We start from the raw sequence: 21,571 nt of genomic DNA on the forward strand, positions 1-21,571 counted from the left end.
TTCAGCCCCATGTAGAGTGAGAATTACAAACGGAGGTCTTAACACTGAAACTTTGACGAGGTAGTTTGTCTTACAAATTAGACAGCCGTAGTCAGCCACTATATTGGAGCATACATGTATGCTTGATCTGATTATAGAGAAAGTCGATGGGTAAAGTTGCACCATTAATTTGCTTACAATATTACAATTTAAAATGCAACTATGTCAATTTGGCTAATTACACCTCCCCCCTCGGTAACCCTAGAAACACAACCAATACAAGAAGCGTACTTCAATTATCTACTTCTATCAGAGTCTTAAACTGTACTTAAATGACATTGGAATTAATACAGGGGGTTATAAAATGTAATAAAAATGAACTCAATTGAAAGTGTGGTGTTTTTCATTGTTCCTATCTTTGAAGGCTTGTGTACATGCCAGGTTGTGTGCTTTTGTGATGCTTTTACACATAGCTGTCTGCACTCAGGTGTTTAGGCCTACATTCTTACATTCAAATTAAGCAGATTCTCTTATCCAGAGCGATGTTTATTTTTATTTCACCTTTATTTAACCAGGTAGGCAAGTGTAAAGTTAGTGACTGCTCAGGCCATTATTCTAACTGAAAGGTAAAGCTTCCATAGATATTGACGGACGTGTGTCAGCACAAAGCACACATCCACAACATTGATGTGTTTGTTAGTGGTTGAGAATTGTTGCAAGTTAAGTCCACTCATTTCGTAATGGTGCAGAGAGTAAAATGTCCCGTTTTATAATGCTATTCCACACATTTTGTCATGTTTTAAAGCAAATTGTCTGCAATTTTATAGCACATCTTATTCTTTTGTTAACAATTTGCTATTAGGTTGAGAGAGAATTTTGCAGTTTTAAAGCAAATTTTCTGCAATTCTATACATTTTGCTATCATATGCTGTCTGACCCCCCCACCCCCACCAGAAGGGCCCCAACCTCTGGAGGTCGGGGATCCCAGAGCATGTGGTAATCCGGCCCTGCGGAAAAAGTGGTGTAGGAGCTATTCCATTAGTTTTTATGAATTTGACCCAAGACCCTCATGCTGTCACTGACCTTCACAGGCAGCACTTTTTTATTTTACAACCCTGAACTGCAACCAACCTCAATGACTCCCCTCGTCCACCAATCAGCAGCCTCCAAACAGTGATGACCCCACCTTCAGCCCTTGAGAACCTTGCTGTCTTTTCCAAATCAGAAAAAGAGTCCATTTTGCAATCTATCAGCAAGCATTGGTTGGGTAGGGCAGATATTGCATTTGTCCAATCTTATTGCAGTTCTCTTGTGACTGAATCGTCTAATAACCAGTTGGCTACAAGTGGAGGTGTGGTCGAAATAACAAAACCATGCCTTCGAATTATCACGCTTGAGTTTTCTTATACCTCAGTGATGCAATGCTGGTTGTTTACGCTGCGATTGACATGTATATCTGCCACACGTTGTTCAGAAGTGGGCTCATTTGCCCAATCCAAGTGGTACCTCAAGTAAGTAGGCGGGTCTTAGCTATGACGCATGGCATTTTGAGGTCTTACGTTACTGCCGGGTGTTGCATCGTCCTCTGGAAATCACAACGTGAGTAGCAATTTTAGCGAGGTTTCATTGAAAATAGACAGCCTAAAGATTGTACTTTTTGCGTTGCTGAGGATCTTGTGAATTAGGCTTTTAATTATTCTGATAAGGTGTTTCATCCGTGTTTTCTGTAAGAACATCAGGATATAGTAGATGTGGTGAGCCTATGCAGCTAGCTAGCTAACGTTTCATTGCCGTCGTTTTACAACACCTCCTACACCATTCGTTAGCTAACTACTAGTTACAGACTAGCTAACGGGTTGGCCATCTAGATACATGTTAGCCGATTGAATTACTTAACTTGCTAGCTGTCACTAATAGCCAGAAATAATCACAATTCAGCACCATAACACTGGGTGAGATGGTAACTACTTCAAGAAACCTTTAATTGCTGGCATGGTTTTTGAGCTACCCATTCAATGATGACCATTTCGTAAATGCCAGCTGTGCCAATTAGCTATGTAGCTAATTAACATGCTTTCTATGTAAATCTCTAATGATCCAACTCAATCTTTGGGGATATGTTATAAAACTCATGATCAGCATTCATGACTAGGCCACAATTGTAATTTATAGGCGTTCCCTCTGTAAATTGAACTCTACAATGTAATCTATGCTGACATGTAAACAAGTGGTGCGCTTTTGTTGTCTTTGACAAACAGCCCCATCTCTTCCGGTACCAGTTTTCTATCACCCCTACTGGTCAACTGCCCAGAGATAGCTAACCGTCTCCGAATACACCCAGCATCTTCCAACAAACCACCACATATATCTTCCCCCTTTTCTACCTCCACCCCTGTCTCATCCTATCATCTCCTCTCACAGAATGGGCAGTGTTTTGGCAGCCAGCTCCCCCAACCCGGCTCCTGCTGGTGGTAGTCCTGGCGGCCCAGGGATGATGGTACCCCCAGGCTTCTCAATGCCCCCAGTATCACCTGCACTGCCTTCAGGCAATGCGGCACCCAGTCAGCAGGTGGAGGCAGAAGGCCCTCTGCCCAACCCTGGCACGTTTGAGGAGTGCCACCGCAAGTGCAAAGGTAAACAGATTAGTCCATGAAATATCTAGAGAAAGTCCTCCACCATGAAGATGAGATCTGTGAATTGAATAGTGCAAATGTAGGCCAACGGCCACTGACATTTATTTTATAAATAATAAAAATGTCCTGCTCCTTCCCTGACTTTTCCAAAATGTTTGTATTTGACACTGCTCATTTGTCCGAATTTTGAAATCACAGAGAATTATTTAGAGCCTTTTTACCAGTTTTTTTTAATTTATTTTTTCTCTCACCTATTCCCAGCTTAACCTGCCAAAACAATGTGCTGTAGGATGTTGGTATCCAGCCAGGCACTAATCTGATGTCTCTCTTTGCTCCATGAATGAATGACAAATGGATGAATGGGCGATAATTGTGCACCTTACTTCACAATTTAATTTAAATTAGGCCTAACTGAATGATAAGGAGGTTGATTTAATTTAGAAAGACAATAGTGTAATGTTTTGTTTTTTATGCGCATTTATCAGCAGCAAATAATTTCACAGCGCGCCTTGGGGGTTGATACTATTCTCATGTTTTACTTTGTAAAAATAAGCTGTTATGGGACTTTTATATACTATAACTCTTCTATTTAATCACATTTATTGTGGGAAGTGAAAACATGCTACATGTTGTATTGTTCTGAAGGCCTACTGCAAAACATATCCATGACTCTATCCAGCAAAGCAAACGATACCAGCCCACTGAATTAATGACAAATGTAGGGAATGGGCGATAATTGTGCACATTACTTCACAATGAAATTGAAATGAGGCCTAACTGAATGATAAGGAAGGTGAAGAGGTTGATTTAATTTAGAACAACAATGGTGTAATGAGTTTGTGTTAAGCCTATCCTTAACTCCAACCAATTTTATGAGCGGGAAACAAACAATTCAAGTGAGCATGCACAGCTGGCCCATTCAAACTATACTAAAACTAATTTCACACATAATAAGAGTTAGCCTATAGACAAGATTCAATTGACAATAACCTGATGAGTGACAATATTAGGCCTATCATTTGTCAAATTGTACATGAGATGGGTGCAGCTTGTAATTTACAGATGCAGTGAAAGGAGCATCACTTTATCAAATCCTCCTTTAGAGTCACATGCGGGTACAACATTTGGATTACTATATTGTATCGGAGAGCATATTCTGCAGTTTCAGTTACACTTAGCTTTATCAGATAACTCCTAATTCAAGAGGCGCAGCTGTATTTCCAAATGTTACTTTTTCTAGGAATATCAGCGCTGTCCATGCATTCAGCACATGACCACTCACGCTACAGCATTGCTCTGGCTGCTAAGCAAAAACTAGTAACGTAATAAACGTAACATTTTAAATATGCTATTCTTTCGTCAATGGGCGATAAACTGATAATGTTGCATGTGACTTAAAGTAACTGAATGATGAGGGTGAAGAGGATGACTGAATTTAGAACAATAGTGTAATTTTGATAAAATTATAGGAGTTGTTGGGGGTCTAATTGTTTTATAATGAAAGGCTGGAAATTGTATATAATTTCCCCTCAGAGTCAAATCAGACACTGAGTACAAAATACAATGTATGTAGTTCACAATGGCAAGCCGACTCAAATTAATGGACTCACTGACAGCATTGCAACTGTCAGATGTTACTGATTTTAAGAGTCTTCATCTGATTCTGATGTTGACTTCAAGCCTCCAATGCCTGGGCCTCGCAGCGGAAAAACCAGAACAGAGCCAGGTGAGACAGGAGTCTGGGAGGGATGGCACGGGTTGGGTAGCGATGAGTTGATGTGACATGCAGATGTTGCAGCACATCAGATTTTACTGTTGCTGATGCTCACAGAAAAGGAAATAGGTGGAACATGTCTATGGATGAACTCAAAGCATTTATTGCAGTCTTGTATGTCCGCGGCGCATACGGCTGAAAGACAATGGATGTAGAGTCATTTTGGTCTATGGGGTGTACTTTTTCCGGGAGACCATGATACAGCCCGTGATCGAACCAGGGTCTGTAGTGACGCCTCTAGCGCTGAGGTGCAGTGCCTTGGACCGCTGCGCCACTCGGGAGCAATATTCATATGTAAGGGCACAATACAGTGTATGATACAATCAACAAATTCGTTTTTATATCTTGGCATTAATATATTTCCACAAATATTTATTTATACAATTCATCCATTAAAATTAATGCACTGGTGCTTTTGTTTAGGAATACAGCAAATAATTTCACCTGGCTGGTTATATCTTTTTAGTTTCTACTTTGTCAAAAGAAGCTGTACCTGGATGTTATTAATTACTATGACCCTATTACTAATGGAATCTACAAATAAAGATGGTCAAATGGATTACACTGTTTTTATTATAAAGGAAACGAAAATAGGCTATAGGTCTGTTTTTATTATAAGGGAAACAAAAATAGGCTATAGGTCTTTTTTTTTCTAGGACTTAGTCAAGGATGTTTTGTATAATTCTACCATCTAAACTTTTTATGTATGTGTATTTCTATATGCAATGAATCCTTTATCAAGTGTTGGTGCATATGTTTGCTGCACTTTGCCGGTTGATATGCATCTGATGCATATGCTGAAGGTGATGCCCGGCAGGCAGTTCTAGTGTTAAAGGATTGGTTCACTTTTTTCTAGAACCATATCTATATTGTTGACATAAATGGCATGTGATAGAAGGGTCCAGGCACTTTAATTATCATTTTTATGTAGCTTTTTCACTTGGTTTTGAGAAACTTAACGCACCCACAATAGACTTCCTTATTGCTCGTTCTGCGGTATGTGGGCTCTGGGAAAACACGAACGAAGGCCCCAAACACATCATTTTAGAAAGGGCAAAGCTGTCAGTATTGTAGCCGTCAGGTCTTTAGATGTTGTACACATGAAATTGTGTAATTCCGAACTTTATCTGCAACATTATTAAATATTTGGGATGGTTCCCCTTAGCAGCTGTGCTCCCTCTCCGTGTAGCCCTCTCAGCACAGCTGGTAGGGGAAACCGCTCGAGTCACACTATGGAACATAACGTTGCGGGTAAAGTTTGGAATTGCACAGTTTCATGTGTACAACATCTAAAGACCTGCATCACTATTGGGTGTTTTTGTTTTTCCAGCGCCCCCGTAATGCAGAATGAGGAAGTGAGGTTAGTTTCTCAACCAAGTGAAATCGCAGAAACAGGTGTCTGGACCCTTTCTATAACACACAATATACATAAATACCAAAATAGTGAACCACTCCTTTTTTTAATGATTCTGTGTCTTGATGTCGTAGGCCTACACGTAATCTCAATCAGTTCCCCTTTCTATCTATCTGTCTTTCCAGAGGTGTTCCCCATGCAGATGGAGGGTGTAAGACTAATCGTAAACAAGGGCCTGAGTAATCACTTCCAGGTCAGTAAAGGTCACTACATCTCTATTTTCTACTGGTAAAATGATGTTGTGAATGGCCTTTGATGATCCTGAGCCTCATTTCTTCATTCCATCTAGAGATAGATCTGCCCTGGCAAATAATTTCATTAAGTTTACGGACTTCGAGTATAAAACCAAAGATGGTTTAGTTTGAAGATGTGTAGAAACTGCTTCTCCAATAGAACTCTCCCCATCACGCTTGTAGGGAATGTCATGGCGACGTTGGCTAGCTAAGTTCATGCTCAGAAACACGCAGTCGGGTCTAACGGTTGTCTCGCGCCAAACTGCGCATGTGCAGGCAGTCAAAGGCACTCCTTCGACATAGTTGTTTTTGACAAATATAAATGTCAGTTTGTCACTTTCATGAGGTTGGAGTAATAACATGTTCAGCTACTCATTAAGACATTGGTTTGAATTTAGGTTTTGCATTTAGTTTGAGAAAATTAACTAAGGAAGAATTTCTCTTCTCTCATTGACTTCTCAAACCCCGGTCTGGTCTGCCGAGTCTGCTTCGGAAGCGTTCCCTGAAGTCTTGCGATGTTGAGCCTCTGGGTTTAGGAACTTTGATAATACTGTGTTAAGATTAGTTCTGGTCTTGCGCTCGTAACCAAATATGGGAACAACCAAGCTCGTGGGAAGCTTTTGTCTTTTCATTTTACACAACACACAGATGTTTGCTTGAGGAGCATTGCTGACAGAAACATGAAATGTTGTCCTCCCTCTGATCGACCCCATCAGGTGAATCACACAGTAATGCTCAGCACCCTAGGCGATTCCAGTTACAGGTTCGGTGCCACCTATGTGGGAACTAAGCAGATGGGTCCAGCAGAGGTGAGTCTGAGCCAATTAGCTAATACCACAACCTGAAGATTTGTTTGATACATTAGCCCTGTACACACTACAGCTATATAAAGTTGTCACCCTTCATTTGGGTGCTTAAAGGGGTGCTTCGGGATTTTGGCAATGAGGCCTTTTAACTACTTCTCTAGAGTCGGAAGAACTGGTGAATACCATTTTTATGTCGCTGTGTCCAGAATGTAGTTTCGTGAGCCAATGCTCACTAGTGTTAGCGCAATGACTGGAAGTCTATGGGCATCTACTAGCATGCTACCACAGAAATGGTGTCTGTGAGTTCATCTGACTCTGGGGAAGTAGATAAAGAGCCTCATTGCCAAAATCCCAAAGTATATATTTTTTTATACTGTCAAGTTCACACACACTACCAGTCATGAATGACAACTATATTACAGTTATTGTTGCTGGTATTTGTGAAATTAGCTTATTCTGGATAAGTTTTACCTGTACTTTGTAACTATTGTTTACTGTCTGCAGTCCTTCCCAGTCATGGTGGGAGACATGGACAACAGCGGCAGCCTCAATGCCCAGGTCATTCACCAGATCTCCAACAGAGTCCGGTCCAAACTAGCCTTCCAGGTACAGATATTTGGTTTTCTATGGGAGTTTAGTCTGCCATTAACCTTGGCAGTTGAAATTAGGTGATAATAAACAATACTTTGAAGTAGAGCTTCAACGCCTGGACCTTACACTGTCACCAAGCCTCCGAAGTGTATAGCCCATTTGAGTTACTACATCAGACTGATTGATAACATGTTTATCAATGTGTGTCCTGCCATCAGACGCAGCAGCAAAAGTTTGTGAACTGGCAAGGAGATTGTGAGGTCCGAGGAGAGGACTTCACTGCTGCTGTTACCCTGGGCAACCCAGATGTCCTTGTAGGCTCTGGTAAGCTTTGTGAATGGAGGTATTTTGTAATACTGAAATGTACCACCAACTAACTTTATCTTAAGCTTATCATTTTCTCTTACAACTTCATCTTTCAGGTATTATTGTAGCACACTACATCCAGTCCATAACCCCATCCCTGGCTTTGGGAGGGGAGCTGGTTTACCATCGCAGGCCAGGAGAGGAAGGCACAGTCATGTCTCTAGCTGGCAGATACACAGGTGAGGCATTGGCCACAGTCACACTGAAGTATGGGAACAACCCAGTCTCTGCGCCACCCTTTCGATTTCAGGAGTTAATGTGTATTCTAAACCATGTAAGGGACTGTGTACACTTATTACTATATATCAGCAAGAAACTATAAAATAGTTAATTTCCTTCAGAATTATAAGTTGTTAAGTTAAAATGACAAGGCAATATATGCTTGGAGACAGTAGATATCTTTTCAAAACAAAGGACTTATTTAGAAATAGCCAGGATAAAACAAATGTACAGGATTGATGAATAGTGGAGTTGGCAACATTTTATAGACGACTAAGAAAAGTATATGGGAGTTTGTCTAACCTATTTATAGCATGTGATTCAAAGAACAGAAACAAGACACTTACTTAAAATATAAAGTAACAGATTGAAGCCTACAGATGACACGCTCACATCAAATCAGGGAGAAGAAGGTGAGGTTGAGCTGGAAAACTCTTACACATCTGTCTGGGACAGTCTTCAGAGAACTCTCCAAAATTAAGAATTTCAGTAGGCCACAGAATTCCACAAGGTTCCCCGCATGGGGCGTCCTTGGATTGTTTTGTGGTTCGTAAAACCGAACAGTGAGAGGTGAGCCCTCCTGGACAGGAAGAGGTGAGCCCTCCTGTCAGGAGTGCTGTGATTGGCTTAGGTGATGGAATAGTTCCTGGGGTTGGGTCAGCCCCCATTCATCGCCTGCATTGTTCTGTGACTATTCAGACCCGTTGACTTTCCACATTTTGTTACGTTACAGCCTTATTCTAAAATTGATTACATTGTTGTTTTTATCGTCATCAATTGACACACAATGACAAAACAAAAACAAGTTTTTAGAAATGTTTGTAAATGTATTCAAAATAAAAAATCCCATTACATTTACATAAGTATTCAGACCCTTTACTCAATACTCTGAAGCACCTTTGGCAGCAGTTACAGCCTTGAGTCTTCTTGGGTATGACGCTACAAGCTTGGCGCACCTGTATTTGGGGAGTTTCTCCCACTATTATCTGCAGATCCTCTCAAGCTCTGTCAGGTTGGATGGGGAGTGTCACTGCACAGCTATTTTCAGGCCTCTCCAAAGATGTTAGATCAAGTTCAAGTCCGGACTCTGGCTGGGCCAATCAAGGACATTGACACTTGTCCCGAAGCCACTCCTGCATTGTCTTGGCTGTGTGCTTAGGGTTGTTGTCCTGTTGGAAGGTGAACCTTCGCCCCCGCTCTGGAGCAGGTTTTCATCAAGGATTTCTCTGTACTTTGCTCTGTTCATCTTTGCCTCGATCCTGACTAGTCTCCCAGTCCCTGCTGCTGAAAAACATTCCACAGCATGATGCTGCCACCACCATGCTTCACAGTAGGGATGGTGCCAGGTTTCCCCCAGACGTGACGATTAGCATTCAGGCCGAAGCCTTCAATCTTGCTTTCATCAGAACTGAGAATCTTGTTTCTCATGGTCAGAGTCCTTTAGGTGCTTTTTGGAGAACTTGAAGCGGCTGTCATGTGCCTTTTACTGAGGAGTGGCTTCCGTCTGGACACTCTACCATAAGGGCCTGATTGGTGGAGTGCTGCAGAGATGGTTGTCCTTCTGGAAGATTCTCCCATCTCGACAGAGATGAGCTCTGTCAGTGACCATCAGGTTCTTGGTCACCTCACTGACCAAGGCCCTTCTCCCCCGTTTGCTCAGTTTGGCCGAGCAGCCAGTTCTAGGAAGAGTCTTGGTGGTTCCAAACTTCTTCCATTTAAGAATGATGGAGGCCACTGTGTTCTTTGGGGACCTTCAATGCTGCAGACATTTTTTGGTGTCCTTCCCCAGATCTGTGCCTCGACACAATCCTGTCTCGTAGCTCTACGGACAATTCCTTCGACCTCATGGCTTGGCTTTTTCTCTGACATGCACTTTCAACTGTGGGACCTTATATAGACAGGTGTGTGCCTGTCTTTTCAGTCCGTTAATGCTGTTTGCTTGAGGAAATAAGAGTTTGAGTCACTTTTGCGTGCAGTGTAATGTTGTCCAATGGAGAACTTCCTTGGCTGAGTCATGGTCACTCCTCGTCAGAACCCTGTTGTGTCCATGTCTCTGGCAGAAGTCTGGGTGCCCTTTTGGTTCAAACCTGCCACCCTTTTTGGTGATAGAAGCTTTGATGTAGACTAGAGGGGGGCCACTCACAGCAAACACCCAGCAGGAGTTGTCCTTCTCCGCTTTTGCTCAACTTCCTTTGTTCTCTGGCCACTGAATAGGTCCTTGTGTGTTCTTATTGTAGTTGATATCTGGCAGGGATGTGTTAATTTGACACTCTACAAACATGTATTTTTTTATATAATGCAGCAATAGTCCACTAACTTATATTTTTCCATAGTGGATAGGATAGATGTGTGTGTGTGTGTGTGTGTGTGTGTGTGTGTGTGTTACACTACGACGTTTTAAGACCTGTGTTTCTTGCTATTTCAGGCAGTAACTTCATTGCCACATTGACACTAGGGGGAGCAGGGGCACATGCCTCCTACTACCACAAAGCCAACGACACGGTATTGCTCAATTCCATTGGTTTCCTTCTGTGTCTGTTACTTTTTACCAATGTGTTGGTTAGTGTCTTCAGCTCCATCACCAATATTTTTATCCCACAGTTGCAGTTGGGTGTTGAGTTTGAGGCTAGCACCCGTATGCAGGAGACCAGTGTATCATTTGGCTACCAGCTCGATGTGCCTAAAGCCAATTTGCTCTTCAAAGGTATGGCTTCTGCTTGTATGGTCACTGATTTTTAAAGTATATGTATTTTCCTGCATATTAGCCTTTTGTTACATTGTTTGCTGTTTTTGAATTTTTATATACAGTTCCTTCAAAGTGTTCATACCCCTTGACTTATTCAACATTTTGTTGTTACAGCCTGAATTCAGAATGGATTAAATGTTTTCTTTCTCACCCATCTACACACTACCCCATAATGACAAAGTGAAAACACGTTTTTAGAAATATCTAATTTATATAAATATTCAGACCCCTAAGCCAATACTTTGTAAGAAGAACCATTGGCTGCGATTACAGCTTTGAGTTGTCTTGGGTATGTGTGTATCAGCTTTGCACACCTGGATTTGGTGATTTTTCTCCCATTTCTTCCTGGCAGATTTTCTAAAGCTCTGTTAAGTTAGATGCGGAGCGGCAGTGAATAGCAATCTTCAAGTCTTCCCACAGATTTTCAATAGGATTCATGTCTGGACTTTGGCTGTGCCGTTCAAGGACTTTCACATTTTTGTTCTGAAGCCATTCCAGCATTGCTTTTGCTGTATATTTGGGGTCGTTGTCCTGTTGGAATGTAAATCTTCGCCCCAGTCGAAGGTTGTTTGAACTCTGAAGCAGGTTCTCATCAAGGATTTGCCTATATTTGGCTCTGTTCATTGTTCCCACTATCCTTACAAGTCTCCCTGCCCCTGAAAAGCATCCCCATTGCTTGATGATACTGCCACCACCATGGTGTTAGACAGGTGATGAGCTGTGCCTGGGTTTCTCCAGACATAACGTTTTGCATTCAGGCCAAATAGTTAAATGTTTCTCATCAGACCACAGAGTATTTTGCTGTTTTTCATGTGCCTTTTCACAAACTCCAGTTGTGCTGTAATGTGCCTTTTTTTCAGGAGTGGCTTCCGTCTGGCCACTCTCCGATAAAGCCCAGATTGATGAAGTGCTTTAGAGACTGTCCTTCTGGCATAGTCTCCCATCTCAACTAAGGAACTCTGTAGCTCTGTCAGTGGGCATTGGGTTATTGCTCCTTCCTGACCAAGGTCCCTCTTGCCTGGCTGCGCAGTTTGGTTGGATGTACAGCTCTTGGCAGAGTCTGGATAGTTCCATATTTTTTCCAATTTCCCAATGATGGAGGCCACTATGCTCTTGGAAACTTTCAATACTCTAGATTTATACCCTTCCCAAGATGTATATGCCTGATCACAATTCTATCTTGGAGATCTAGGGACAGTTCCTTGGACTTCATGGTATAGTTTCTGCTTTGACATGCACTGTCAACTGTGGGACCTTATATAGACAGGTATGTTTATTTCTAAATCATATCCAAACAATTGAGTTGGCCACAGGTGGACTCCAATCAAGTCATAGTGGCATCTCAAGGATGATCAAAGGAATTTGAATGCACCGGAGCTCAATTTGGAGCGTCATAGCAAAGGGGTGTTAATACTTATGTCAATTTGATTTCAGTATTTCATTTTCAATAAATGTGCGAAATGTATATATTTCATCCATTTTTAAATTTGGCCTTTAACAGAACAAAATGTGGAATAAGTTGAGGGTTATGAATATTTTCTGAAAGCACTGTTATCCAATTTTCTGTTTTTCTCCCCAATACTCCAGGCTCCATAGATAGTAATTGGGTGGTGGGGGCCACACTAGAGAAGAAGCTGCTTCCTCTGCCTCTTTCTTTGGTCCTGGGGTCCTTCCTCAACCATAAGAAGAACAAGTTCCAATGTGGTTTTGGCATCACCATCGGTTAGACTTACCAGAGTGGGGGAAAGCCTATAGGCGATCTTCACAGAAAGGACAGACAAAGCCTAGACTCACCACTGAGTCTCACATCACTTCAATTTTTCCCCATCTGACTACTAAGAAGTTCATTGTTGGTTCCAAATGTTCATTTTTCCTAAATAATGTATTAAAATATACACTATATATACAGAAGTATGTGGACACCCCTTGAAATTAGTGGATTCGGTTATTTCAGCCATTCCCGTTGCCCACAGGTGTATAAAATCGAGCACACAGCCATGCAATCTCCATAGACAAACATTGACAGTAGAATGGCCTTACTGAAGAGCCCAGTGACTTTTTCAACGTGGCACTGTCATAGGATACTACATTTACAACAAGTCAGTTTGTCACCTTTCTGTCCTGCTAGAGCTGTTATTGTGAAGTGGAAATGTCTAGGAGCAACAATGGCTCAGACATGAAGTGGTAGACCACACAAGCTCACAGAACAGAACCGCCGAGTGCTGAAGCGCGTAAAAATCGTCTGTCCTCGATTGCAACACTCTGGAAGCAAAGTCAGCACAATAACTGTTTGTCGGGAGCTTCATGAACACCTTTGGGATGAATTGGAACGCCGACTGCGAGCCAGGCCTAATTGCCCAACATCAGTGCCCAACCTCACCTAAGGCTGTTGTGGCTGAATGCTCTGGGGACTTGCTTCCAATGTTCCAACATCTAGTGGAAAGCCTTCCCAGAACAGTGGATGCTGTTATAGCAGCAAAGGGGGGACCAACTCCATATTAATGCCCATGATTTTGGAATGGGATGTTCGACGAGCAGGTGTCCGCATACTTTTGACCATGTAGTATATAATCATTGAAAGGTTAAACAAAGATATGTAAATAAGGTGCATCTTTAGGACTAAAATAATCAATCGAATGATCAAAATTGAGGTAAAAATGTATGGGCCAGAGATTGAGGACAATGTGGTGATGAGATTGGACAATGGCCATATACTTCAGACTAACGTACTGAGACCAACATAGCAGACAGCAGTAAAAGAGGACTCTGTAAAACACTTGCTGTTAGGAAACTATCAAATTATAGTACTTTTGTTTTTAGGTCAGTGCCTGTCCAGTTTTGTTTTGGTCGGTTTGTTTTTATTTATTTTGTGCTGTATGGTCTATCTGCTTCTTTTCACTTTTTTTTTGTTTGTTTTTTTTAGGTTGGGGAGGCAGAGGGCAGGAAAATCTTTTTCATAATCGTATATATTACCTGTATATATCTATTGGGAAAAGGATAAATGCCATTTCTTACAAAATATGGAGAGAATTGGTTTTGTTTCTTATTGCTTCAAATTCTCTGCTCATAGTTGACAGCCTGAATTGTTTCAATTGATGAGGATAAGCTGAATGCTGTTCATGAGTTTCATTTTATTTAAATCACACATGATAATACTGACAAATATGCTGATATGTAAGAAAGTTTGCTTGAAGAAATTGAGACCCTTTTCAAGGGCAACAGTAGATGTGATTATTCTATTGATGATAGAATCCTGCACAGCTTCTGTAATATAGTCCTGAGTCACAGGTAGATATTGGTCAGGAGATGGAGAGTCCGGTAACTGATTATGTGAAACAACAATAGTGGTACATACATTTACACTGAACAAAAATACAGGCGCAACATGGAAAGTGTTGGTCCCATATTTCATGAGCTGAAATAAAAGATCCCAGAAATGTTCCATACGCACAAAAAGCGTATTTCTCTCAATTTGTGCACAAGTTTGTTTACATCCCTGTTAGTGAGCATTTCTTCTTTACCAAAATAATCCATCCACCTGACTGGTGTGGCATATCAAGAAGCTGATTAAACATGATCATTACACAGGCACACCTTGTGCTGGGGACACTAAAAGGCCACTCTAAAATGTGCAGTGTTGTCACAACACAATGCCACAGATGTCTCAAGTTTTGAGTAGGTGTGCAATTGGCATGCTGACTGCAGGAATGTCCACTAGAACATTTCCTGTTAATATCTCTACCATAAGCCGCCTCCAATGTCGTTTTAGAGAATTTTGCTGTACGTCCAACCGCCTTCACAACTGCAGACCACATGTATGTAGTTGAGCGGTTTGCTGATGTCAATATTGTGAACAGAGTACCCCGGGATGGCAGTGGGGCAGGCATAAGCTACGGACAACGAACACAATTGCATTTTATCGCTGCCAATTTGAATGCAGAGATACCGTGATGAGATCCTGAGGCCCATTGCTGTGCCGTTCATCTGCCGCCAACACCACGTTTCAGCATGATAATGCACAGCCCCATGTTGCAAGGATCTGTACACAATTCCGGGAAGCTGAAAATGTCCCAGTTCTTGCATGGCATGAATAGTCAGCAGACATGTCACCCATTGAGCATGTGTACGACAGCGTGTTACAGTTCCCGCCAATATCCAGCAAATTCGCAAAGCCACTGAGAAGAAGTGGGACATCATTCCACAGGGAAATGGTCACACCAGATACTGACTGGATTTCTGACCCACGCCCCTACTTTTTTATTTAAGTTATCTGTGACCAACAGATTCATATCTGTATTCCCAGTCATGTGAAATCTATAGATTACAGCCTAATGAATTTATTTCAATTGACTGATTTCCTTATATGAACTGTAACTCAATAAAATCTTAGAAATTGTTGTGTTCATTTTTTTTGTTCAGTGTTATAAATTTGATATAACAGATATGATGATACTATTTTTAAGTTGATTATGTTATTGCATTAGGCTTAGTATTTAACTGTTGAAACAGAGATCCGTGTGTTTGTTTATTATGTATGAGACAAACAATACTCGGTCAGTATACTGTACATATTGCCCCTTTTGGACTTTGATGGAAAATTATTAATCAGTACGCAGTTCTAATAGAACAAGTAAAATCAGTCTGATTACTGGCTCTTCTTGGTGACAGTTGGGTCTTCAGGTCCTCTCCATATGGGGCCAGATTCTGCTGGAGCTCCTGCGTTCTCTGAGTCAGCTCAGTCTTGGAGCTCTGGGTCAGGGAAATCATGGTATTCTGTAACTCCTCCAGGTTCTGGTCACTTCTGCTTCACCTTCAGCTAGGGGCCCAGCTCGGCCTGCAGCTGCTACATACTCTTCTCCAGGCTTCCCTTCAGCTCCTCACTCTTCTGGAGAAGAGTGGCCTTCAGCCAGTGCTCAGTTCCTTCTCCAGGCGATCCTTCAGTTGTTTGGCCTCCTGGGAAAGCTTTGCCAGCAGGTCCTGAGTCAGAGGAGTCACCTGGCCACAGTGTACTGGTTCACAGCATAGGAACTCAAAGACCGAGAGAAAGGTAAGTATAGAAGCTAAGTCACAAGGTTAACAAACAAATAGATTGTTACTCAACAGTTATCAAACTCCATTATATTGTGTTATTTTCTACATATTGAGACTAACTTGACTGTGGCACCACTGTCTTATCCGCTTAGACTGGTCCTGCCACAGAACATAAGTTTTGCACCCTGTAGGAGACCGAAGATTATAAAATGTTCAGTCTAGACTTGAGGGTATTTGAGATACATTTACTCCTTTCATTGATATTACATTACTGTTACATTTAGTATTATCGATTTGTTTCCTTTTAAAAATACAAATACTAGTCACATGTTGAAGAATGAAAACATATTTTTCACTCACCAGTGAAAACAGCAAGCGCAAGCAGCACTAAGACCTTCATGACTGGCTGTTAATGGAGAAAAAGACAATTGGTGAATAAAACATTCAACTCTGTTTCTCATCCCAGATATTGTAGCCGGTGTGATAAAAAAAAGATACCTGGAAGCAGCTAGTGTCTTCCCAGCTAACAGTTCTAGGGAGAGAACATTTTTGGAATGTTCCCCTAATGTTTTGAGTGTCCAGTTTTCTGTTAATTAGGGGAACATTCTATCTATGTAACAAAAACCTTATGAGAACATTGTTGGTGTTAAAGTTAGAACATTCCCTTAATGTCAAGCAGAACATACAATATTCTCAGAATATACAACAATGTTCTAGACACTTTTTATGGGACGTTCGAAGAACATTCATGTGTCCAGTTTTCGGAGAGTTAGGAGAATATTCCATCAACATTCCACCAAACATACACAGAACATGATTGTTGTGTTCTCAGAATATAAGATTAATGTTCTAGACACGTTTCATGAGAACTTTGCAAGAACATTTCTGTGGGTTAGGAGAATATTCCATCAACGTTCCACCAAACATACACTGAACATGATTATGCTCTCAGAACATAAGATATTAATGTTCTAGACACGTTGGGAACGTTGCGAGAACATTTATGTGTCCAAAGAAAAATGTATTACACATCACTTCTTGTTACTGTTGCCTAGCCAATCAAGGCCCTGATTGGTGAACCACTGACCCATTCATAGCTATTTGTCTTTTGGCAAGGTTAGGGATACTCACACACACAGTGCTTTTACCTTAACACATGATAACGTTGTTCAAGTTAATTTATACAGTAATTGTTATTCAACATGTCCTCACAACCTCTTGGTTCACAGTACTCTGGTATTCCTGCTAAGCCGCCACGTCAGTGTCGGGTATCAATTGTACTATTCTCATCATTGATTTTATTTACTAATTTTCTATAGGCTAGGCGCACTATATTTATTTCTCTACTTTTCTAATATGAAGCACATTGCTCATACAGTTGAAGTCGGAAGTTTACACATACCTTAGCCAAATACGTTTAAACTCAGTTTTCACAATTCCTGACATTTAATCCTAGTAGAAATTCTCTGTCTTAACTCAGTTATGTTCACCACTTTATTTTAAGAATGTGAAATGTCAGAATAATAGTAGAGTGATTTATTTCAGCTTTTATTTCTTTCATCACATTCCCAGTGGGTCAGAAGTTTACATGCACTCGATTAGTAGTTGGTAGCGTTGCCTTTAAATTGTTTAACTTGGGTCAAACATTTCGGGTAGCCTTCCACAAGCTTCCCACAATAAGTTGGGTGAATTTTGGCCCATTCCTCCTGACAGAGCTGGTGTAACTGAGTCAGAGGAGAGGCACTCGAGGCGGCCTGCTGGTTAGACTTAGGAGGCGCACACACCACCCACCACTTCCGAGTATATTACTCGCTAATGTTCAGTCTTTGGATAACAAAGTTGATGAGCTTAGAGCAAGGATTTCTTTCCAGAGAGACATCGGGGCCTGTAAGTAACATACTTTGTTTCACTGAAACATGGCTCCCTCTGGATACTCTGTCAGAATTGGTAAAGCCAGCAGGATTCTCAGTACATCGCGCAAACGAATAAATATTTCTCCAGGAAGCAGAAGGGCGGAGGGGTGTGTTTCATGATTAATGATTCATGGTGTAATTCTAGGAACATACAGGAACTCAAGTCCCTTTGTTCACCTGACCTTGAATACCTCACAATCAAATGCCAACCACATTATCTCCCAAGAGAATTCTCCTCCATCATTGCCACGGCCATTTACATCCCCCTCAAGTCGATACTACGACGGCCCTCAAAGAACTTCACTGGACTTTATGCAAACTGGAAACCACATATTCTGATGTTCATTTATTGTAGCTGGGGATTTTAACAAAGCAAATCTGAGGATTAGGCTGCCGAAGTTCTATCAACATATTGACTGTACTACTCGCGCTGCTAAGACTCTCAACCATTGCTATTCAAACTTCCAGAATGCTTACAAGGCCCTCCTCTCGGCAAATCTGACCACGACTCCATCTTGCTCCTCCCGTCCTATAGGCAGAAACTCAAACAGGAATCCATGCTTCAGGATTGTTTTGATCACGTGGACTGGGATATGTTCCTGGTAGCTTGCAAAAATAATGTAGACAAATACATGGATATGGTGACTGAGTTTATAAGGAAGTGTATAGGAGATGTAGTACCCACTGTGACTATTAAAACCTACCCTAACCAGAAACCGTGGATAGATGGTAGCATTCGCACAAAACTGAAAGCGTGAACCACAGCAATTGACCATGGCAAGATGACTGGGAATATGGCAGAATATAAACAGTGTAGTTATTCACTCCGCAAGGCAATCAAACAAGCTAAAAGTCAGTATAGAGATGAAGTGGAGTCGCAATTCAAGGGCTCAGACATGAGACATGTGGCAAGCACTACAGACAATCACGGACTACAAAAGGAAAACCAGCCACGCCCCCGAGACCGATGTCTTGCTTCCGGACAGGCTAAACACATTCTTCACACACTTTGAGGATAACACAGTGCCACCAACGTGGCCCGCTACCAAGGATTATGGGCTCTCCTTCTCCGTGGTCGACGTGAGTAAAACATTTATAACGTGTTAACCCTTGCAAGGCTTCCGGCCCAGACGGCATCCCTAGCCACATCATCAGAGCATGCACAGACCAGCTGGCTGGCTTGTTCACGGCATATTAAATCTCTCCCTATCCCAGTCTGCTGTCCCCACATGCTTCAAAATGGCCACCATTGTTCCTGGACCCAAGAATGCACAGGTAACTGAACTTAATGACTATCGCCCCGAAGCACTCACTTCTGTCATCATGAAGTGCTTTGAGAGACTAGTCAATGATTATATCACCTCTACCTTACCTGACACCCTAGACCCACTTCAATTTGCTTACCGCCCCAATAGATCCACAGACGATGGAATCATCATCATGCACACTGCCCTATCCCATCTGGACACGAGGAATACCTATGTAACAATGCTGTTTATTGACTATAGTTCAGCATTCAACACCATAGTACCCTCCAAGCTCATCATTAAGCTCAAGGCCCTGGGTCTGAACCCCGCCCTGTGCAACTGGGTCCTGGACTTCCTGACGTGCCACCCCAAGGTGGTGAAGGTAGGAAACATCACCTCCACTCCGCTGATCCTCAACACTGGGGACCCACAAGGGTGCGTGCTCAGCCCGCTCCTGTACTCACTGTTCACCTGTGACTGCGTGGCCAAGCACGCTTCCAACTCAATCATTAAGTTTGCAGACCACACAACAGTAGTAGGCTTGATTACCAACGATGATGAGACAGCCTATAGGGAGGAGGTGAGGGCTCTCGGAGTAGTGGTGCCTGGAAAACAACCTCTCACTCAACGTCAACAAACAAAGGAGATGATTGTGGACTTCAGGAAGCAGCAGAGGGTGCACCCCCTATCTGCATCGACGAGACCACAGTGGAAAAGTTAGTTAGAATCACTGACAAACTGAAATGGACCACCCACACAGGCAGTGTGGTGAAGAAGGCGCAACAGGGCCTTCTCCTTCAACCTCAGGAAGCTAAAGAAATTTGGTTTGTCACCTAAAACCCTCACAAACCGGGGGCAAACTACCCGCCCTCCAGGACACCTACAGCACCCGATGTCACAGGAAGGCAAAAAAGATCATCAAGGACATCAACCACCCGACCACTGCCTGTTCACTCCGCTACCATCCAGAAGGCGAGGTCAGTACAGGTGCATCAAAGCTGGGACCGAGAGACTGAAAAACAGCTTCTATCTCAAGGCCATCAGACTGTTAAACAGCCATCACTAGCACATTAGAGGCTGCTGCCTATAGGCTTAGACTAGGAATCACTGGCCACTTTAAGGAATGGAACACTAACCACTTTTATAATGTTTACATATCTGGCATTACTCATCTCATATGTATATACTGTATTCTATACTATTCTACGGTATCTTAGTCACTTAATAATGTTTACATATAGTATATTGCATTACTCATCTCATATGTATATACTGTATTCTATACTACTCTACAGTATCTTAGTAACTTAATAATGTTTACATATCTTGCGTTACTCATCTCATATGTACAGTCGTGGCCAAAAATATTGGCACCCTTGCACTTTTTTCAAATAATGCACCAATTCTTCCAGAAAACTGTTGAAATTAAAACATATTTTGGTATCCACATATGTATGGCTTCGGTGTGCAATTGAATTATTTTTTTAAATCTGAATAATTTACTACATTTTAGATAATTCCACAAAGAAATCCTAAAATTGCCATGACAATATTACTGGCACCTTCTAGAAGTAGTTAGAAATAATTAGATTTCAAGCAGGTGATTCTCATTTACTTTGGAATTGAACTCAACTGTGGTGAGTTGAAGGTGCCTGCAGTATAAAAATCACGTATTCAATAGAGAAAAGGACTCATTCTCCTGTTTTGTATCACTGTGTGTACCGCAATGAGCATGGACAAAAGAAAGAAAACCAGAAAATGATCTGAGGTCAGACACAAGATTATAGCCAAGCATGGACAATCTCAAGGCTACAAGTCCACCTCCAGAGACCTTGATGTTCCTGTTTCCACCATACGTAATGTTATCAAGAAGTTAAAGGCCCATGCCACTGTAGCCAACCTCACTGGAAGTGGCCGCAAGAGAGAACTTGATGGTAGATTGCAGCGAAGGATTGTTTGAATGGTGGAGAGAGCACCTCGGTCAACTGCCACACAGATTCAAGCTGCACCTTCAGACACAAGGTACTACAGTTTCAACTCGCACCATCCATCGCCAGCTCAATGAAAGGGGATTATGTGGTAGGAGACCCAGGAGAGAAAGACATAAGAGAAAAACATAAGAATGCCTGACTGCAATTTGCCAAAACACACCTGAACATGCCAAAATCCTTCTGGGAGAATGTTTTGTGGACAGATGAGACCAAATTATAGGTTTTTGGTAAAGCACACCATCTCTATGTTTACGGAAAACAAAATGAAGCTTTCAAAGAAAAGAACACCTTCCCTACAGTCAAACATGGAGGTTGAGTGATGTTTTGGGGTAGCTTTGCTGCCTCTGGCACTGGGTGCCTGGAACGTGTGCATGGCATCATGAAGTCAGGTGAATACCAAGGTATTTTGGAGCGCAATGTCAGACCCAGGTCATGGTTCTTCCAGCAGGACAATGACCCCAAACACACTTCAAAAAGCACCCAGGAATGATTCAAGACAAAACGCTGGACTGTTCTGAAGTGGTCATCAATGAGTCCAGATATAAATCCCATTGAAAACTTGTGGAGAGATCTGAAAACAGCAGTTAGGAGAAGGCTCCCTTCTAATTGGGGAGAACTGGAGCAGTTT

The 21,571-nt window shown here is 41.9% G+C and overlaps 1 protein-coding gene and 1 long non-coding RNA gene across 4 annotated transcripts; one reads left to right on the forward strand and one right to left on the reverse strand.

Annotated features, from left to right (window-relative positions):
- Positions 1 to 1,476: 1,476 nt before the first annotated feature.
- Positions 1,477 to 12,689, forward strand: tomm40l (translocase of outer mitochondrial membrane 40 homolog, like). 3 transcript variants are annotated; one of them, XM_029731426.1, is made up of 10 exons: positions 1,477 to 1,578; positions 2,401 to 2,612; positions 5,926 to 5,993; positions 6,750 to 6,842; positions 7,344 to 7,445; positions 7,649 to 7,754; positions 7,853 to 7,975; positions 10,441 to 10,517; positions 10,617 to 10,719; positions 12,349 to 12,488. In XM_029731426.1, the coding sequence occupies exons 2-10, from the start codon at positions 2,402 to 2,404 to the stop codon at positions 12,486 to 12,488; spliced, it is 1,023 nt and encodes a 340-aa protein (XP_029587286.1). In that variant the 5' UTR covers positions 1,477 to 1,578; position 2,401. The 3 variants fall into 3 exon arrangements, with proteins under 3 accessions (XP_029587286.1, XP_029587287.1, XP_029587285.1); XM_029731427.1 differs by lacking the exon at positions 1,477 to 1,578 and adding an exon at positions 1,603 to 1,733; XM_029731425.1 differs by lacking the exon at positions 1,477 to 1,578 and having other exon boundaries at positions 2,402 to 2,612; positions 12,349 to 12,689.
- Positions 12,690 to 15,273: 2,584 nt separating this feature from the next.
- LOC115173393 (uncharacterized) lies at positions 15,274 to 16,588 on the reverse strand. Its single transcript, XR_003871602.1, has 2 exons — positions 16,153 to 16,588; positions 15,274 to 15,977 (listed from the first exon to the last, which is right to left on the reverse strand). It is a non-coding gene; the product is annotated as an uncharacterized LOC115173393 (long non-coding RNA).
- Positions 16,589 to 21,571: the final 4,983 nt, after the last annotated feature.

Source organism: Salmo trutta, chromosome 34, assembly GCF_901001165.1.
Source record: "Salmo trutta chromosome 34, fSalTru1.1, whole genome shotgun sequence".
Lineage (NCBI taxonomy): Eukaryota > Metazoa > Chordata > Actinopteri > Salmoniformes > Salmonidae > Salmo > Salmo trutta.

Excerpts from the sequence above, each read along its gene's own strand:
- tomm40l (XM_029731426.1), top strand. The coding sequence starts at position 2,402 with ATGGGCAGTGTTTTGGCAGCCAGCTCCCCCAACCCGGCTCCTGCTGGT. Across the intron at positions 7,446-7,648 it reads GGTCCAAACTAGCCTTCCAG|ACGCAGCAGCAAAAGTTTGT; the intron begins GTACAGATATTT and ends TCCTGCCATCAG. Across the intron at positions 10,720-12,348 it reads AGCCAATTTGCTCTTCAAAG|GCTCCATAGATAGTAATTGG; the intron begins GTATGGCTTCTG and ends CCAATACTCCAG.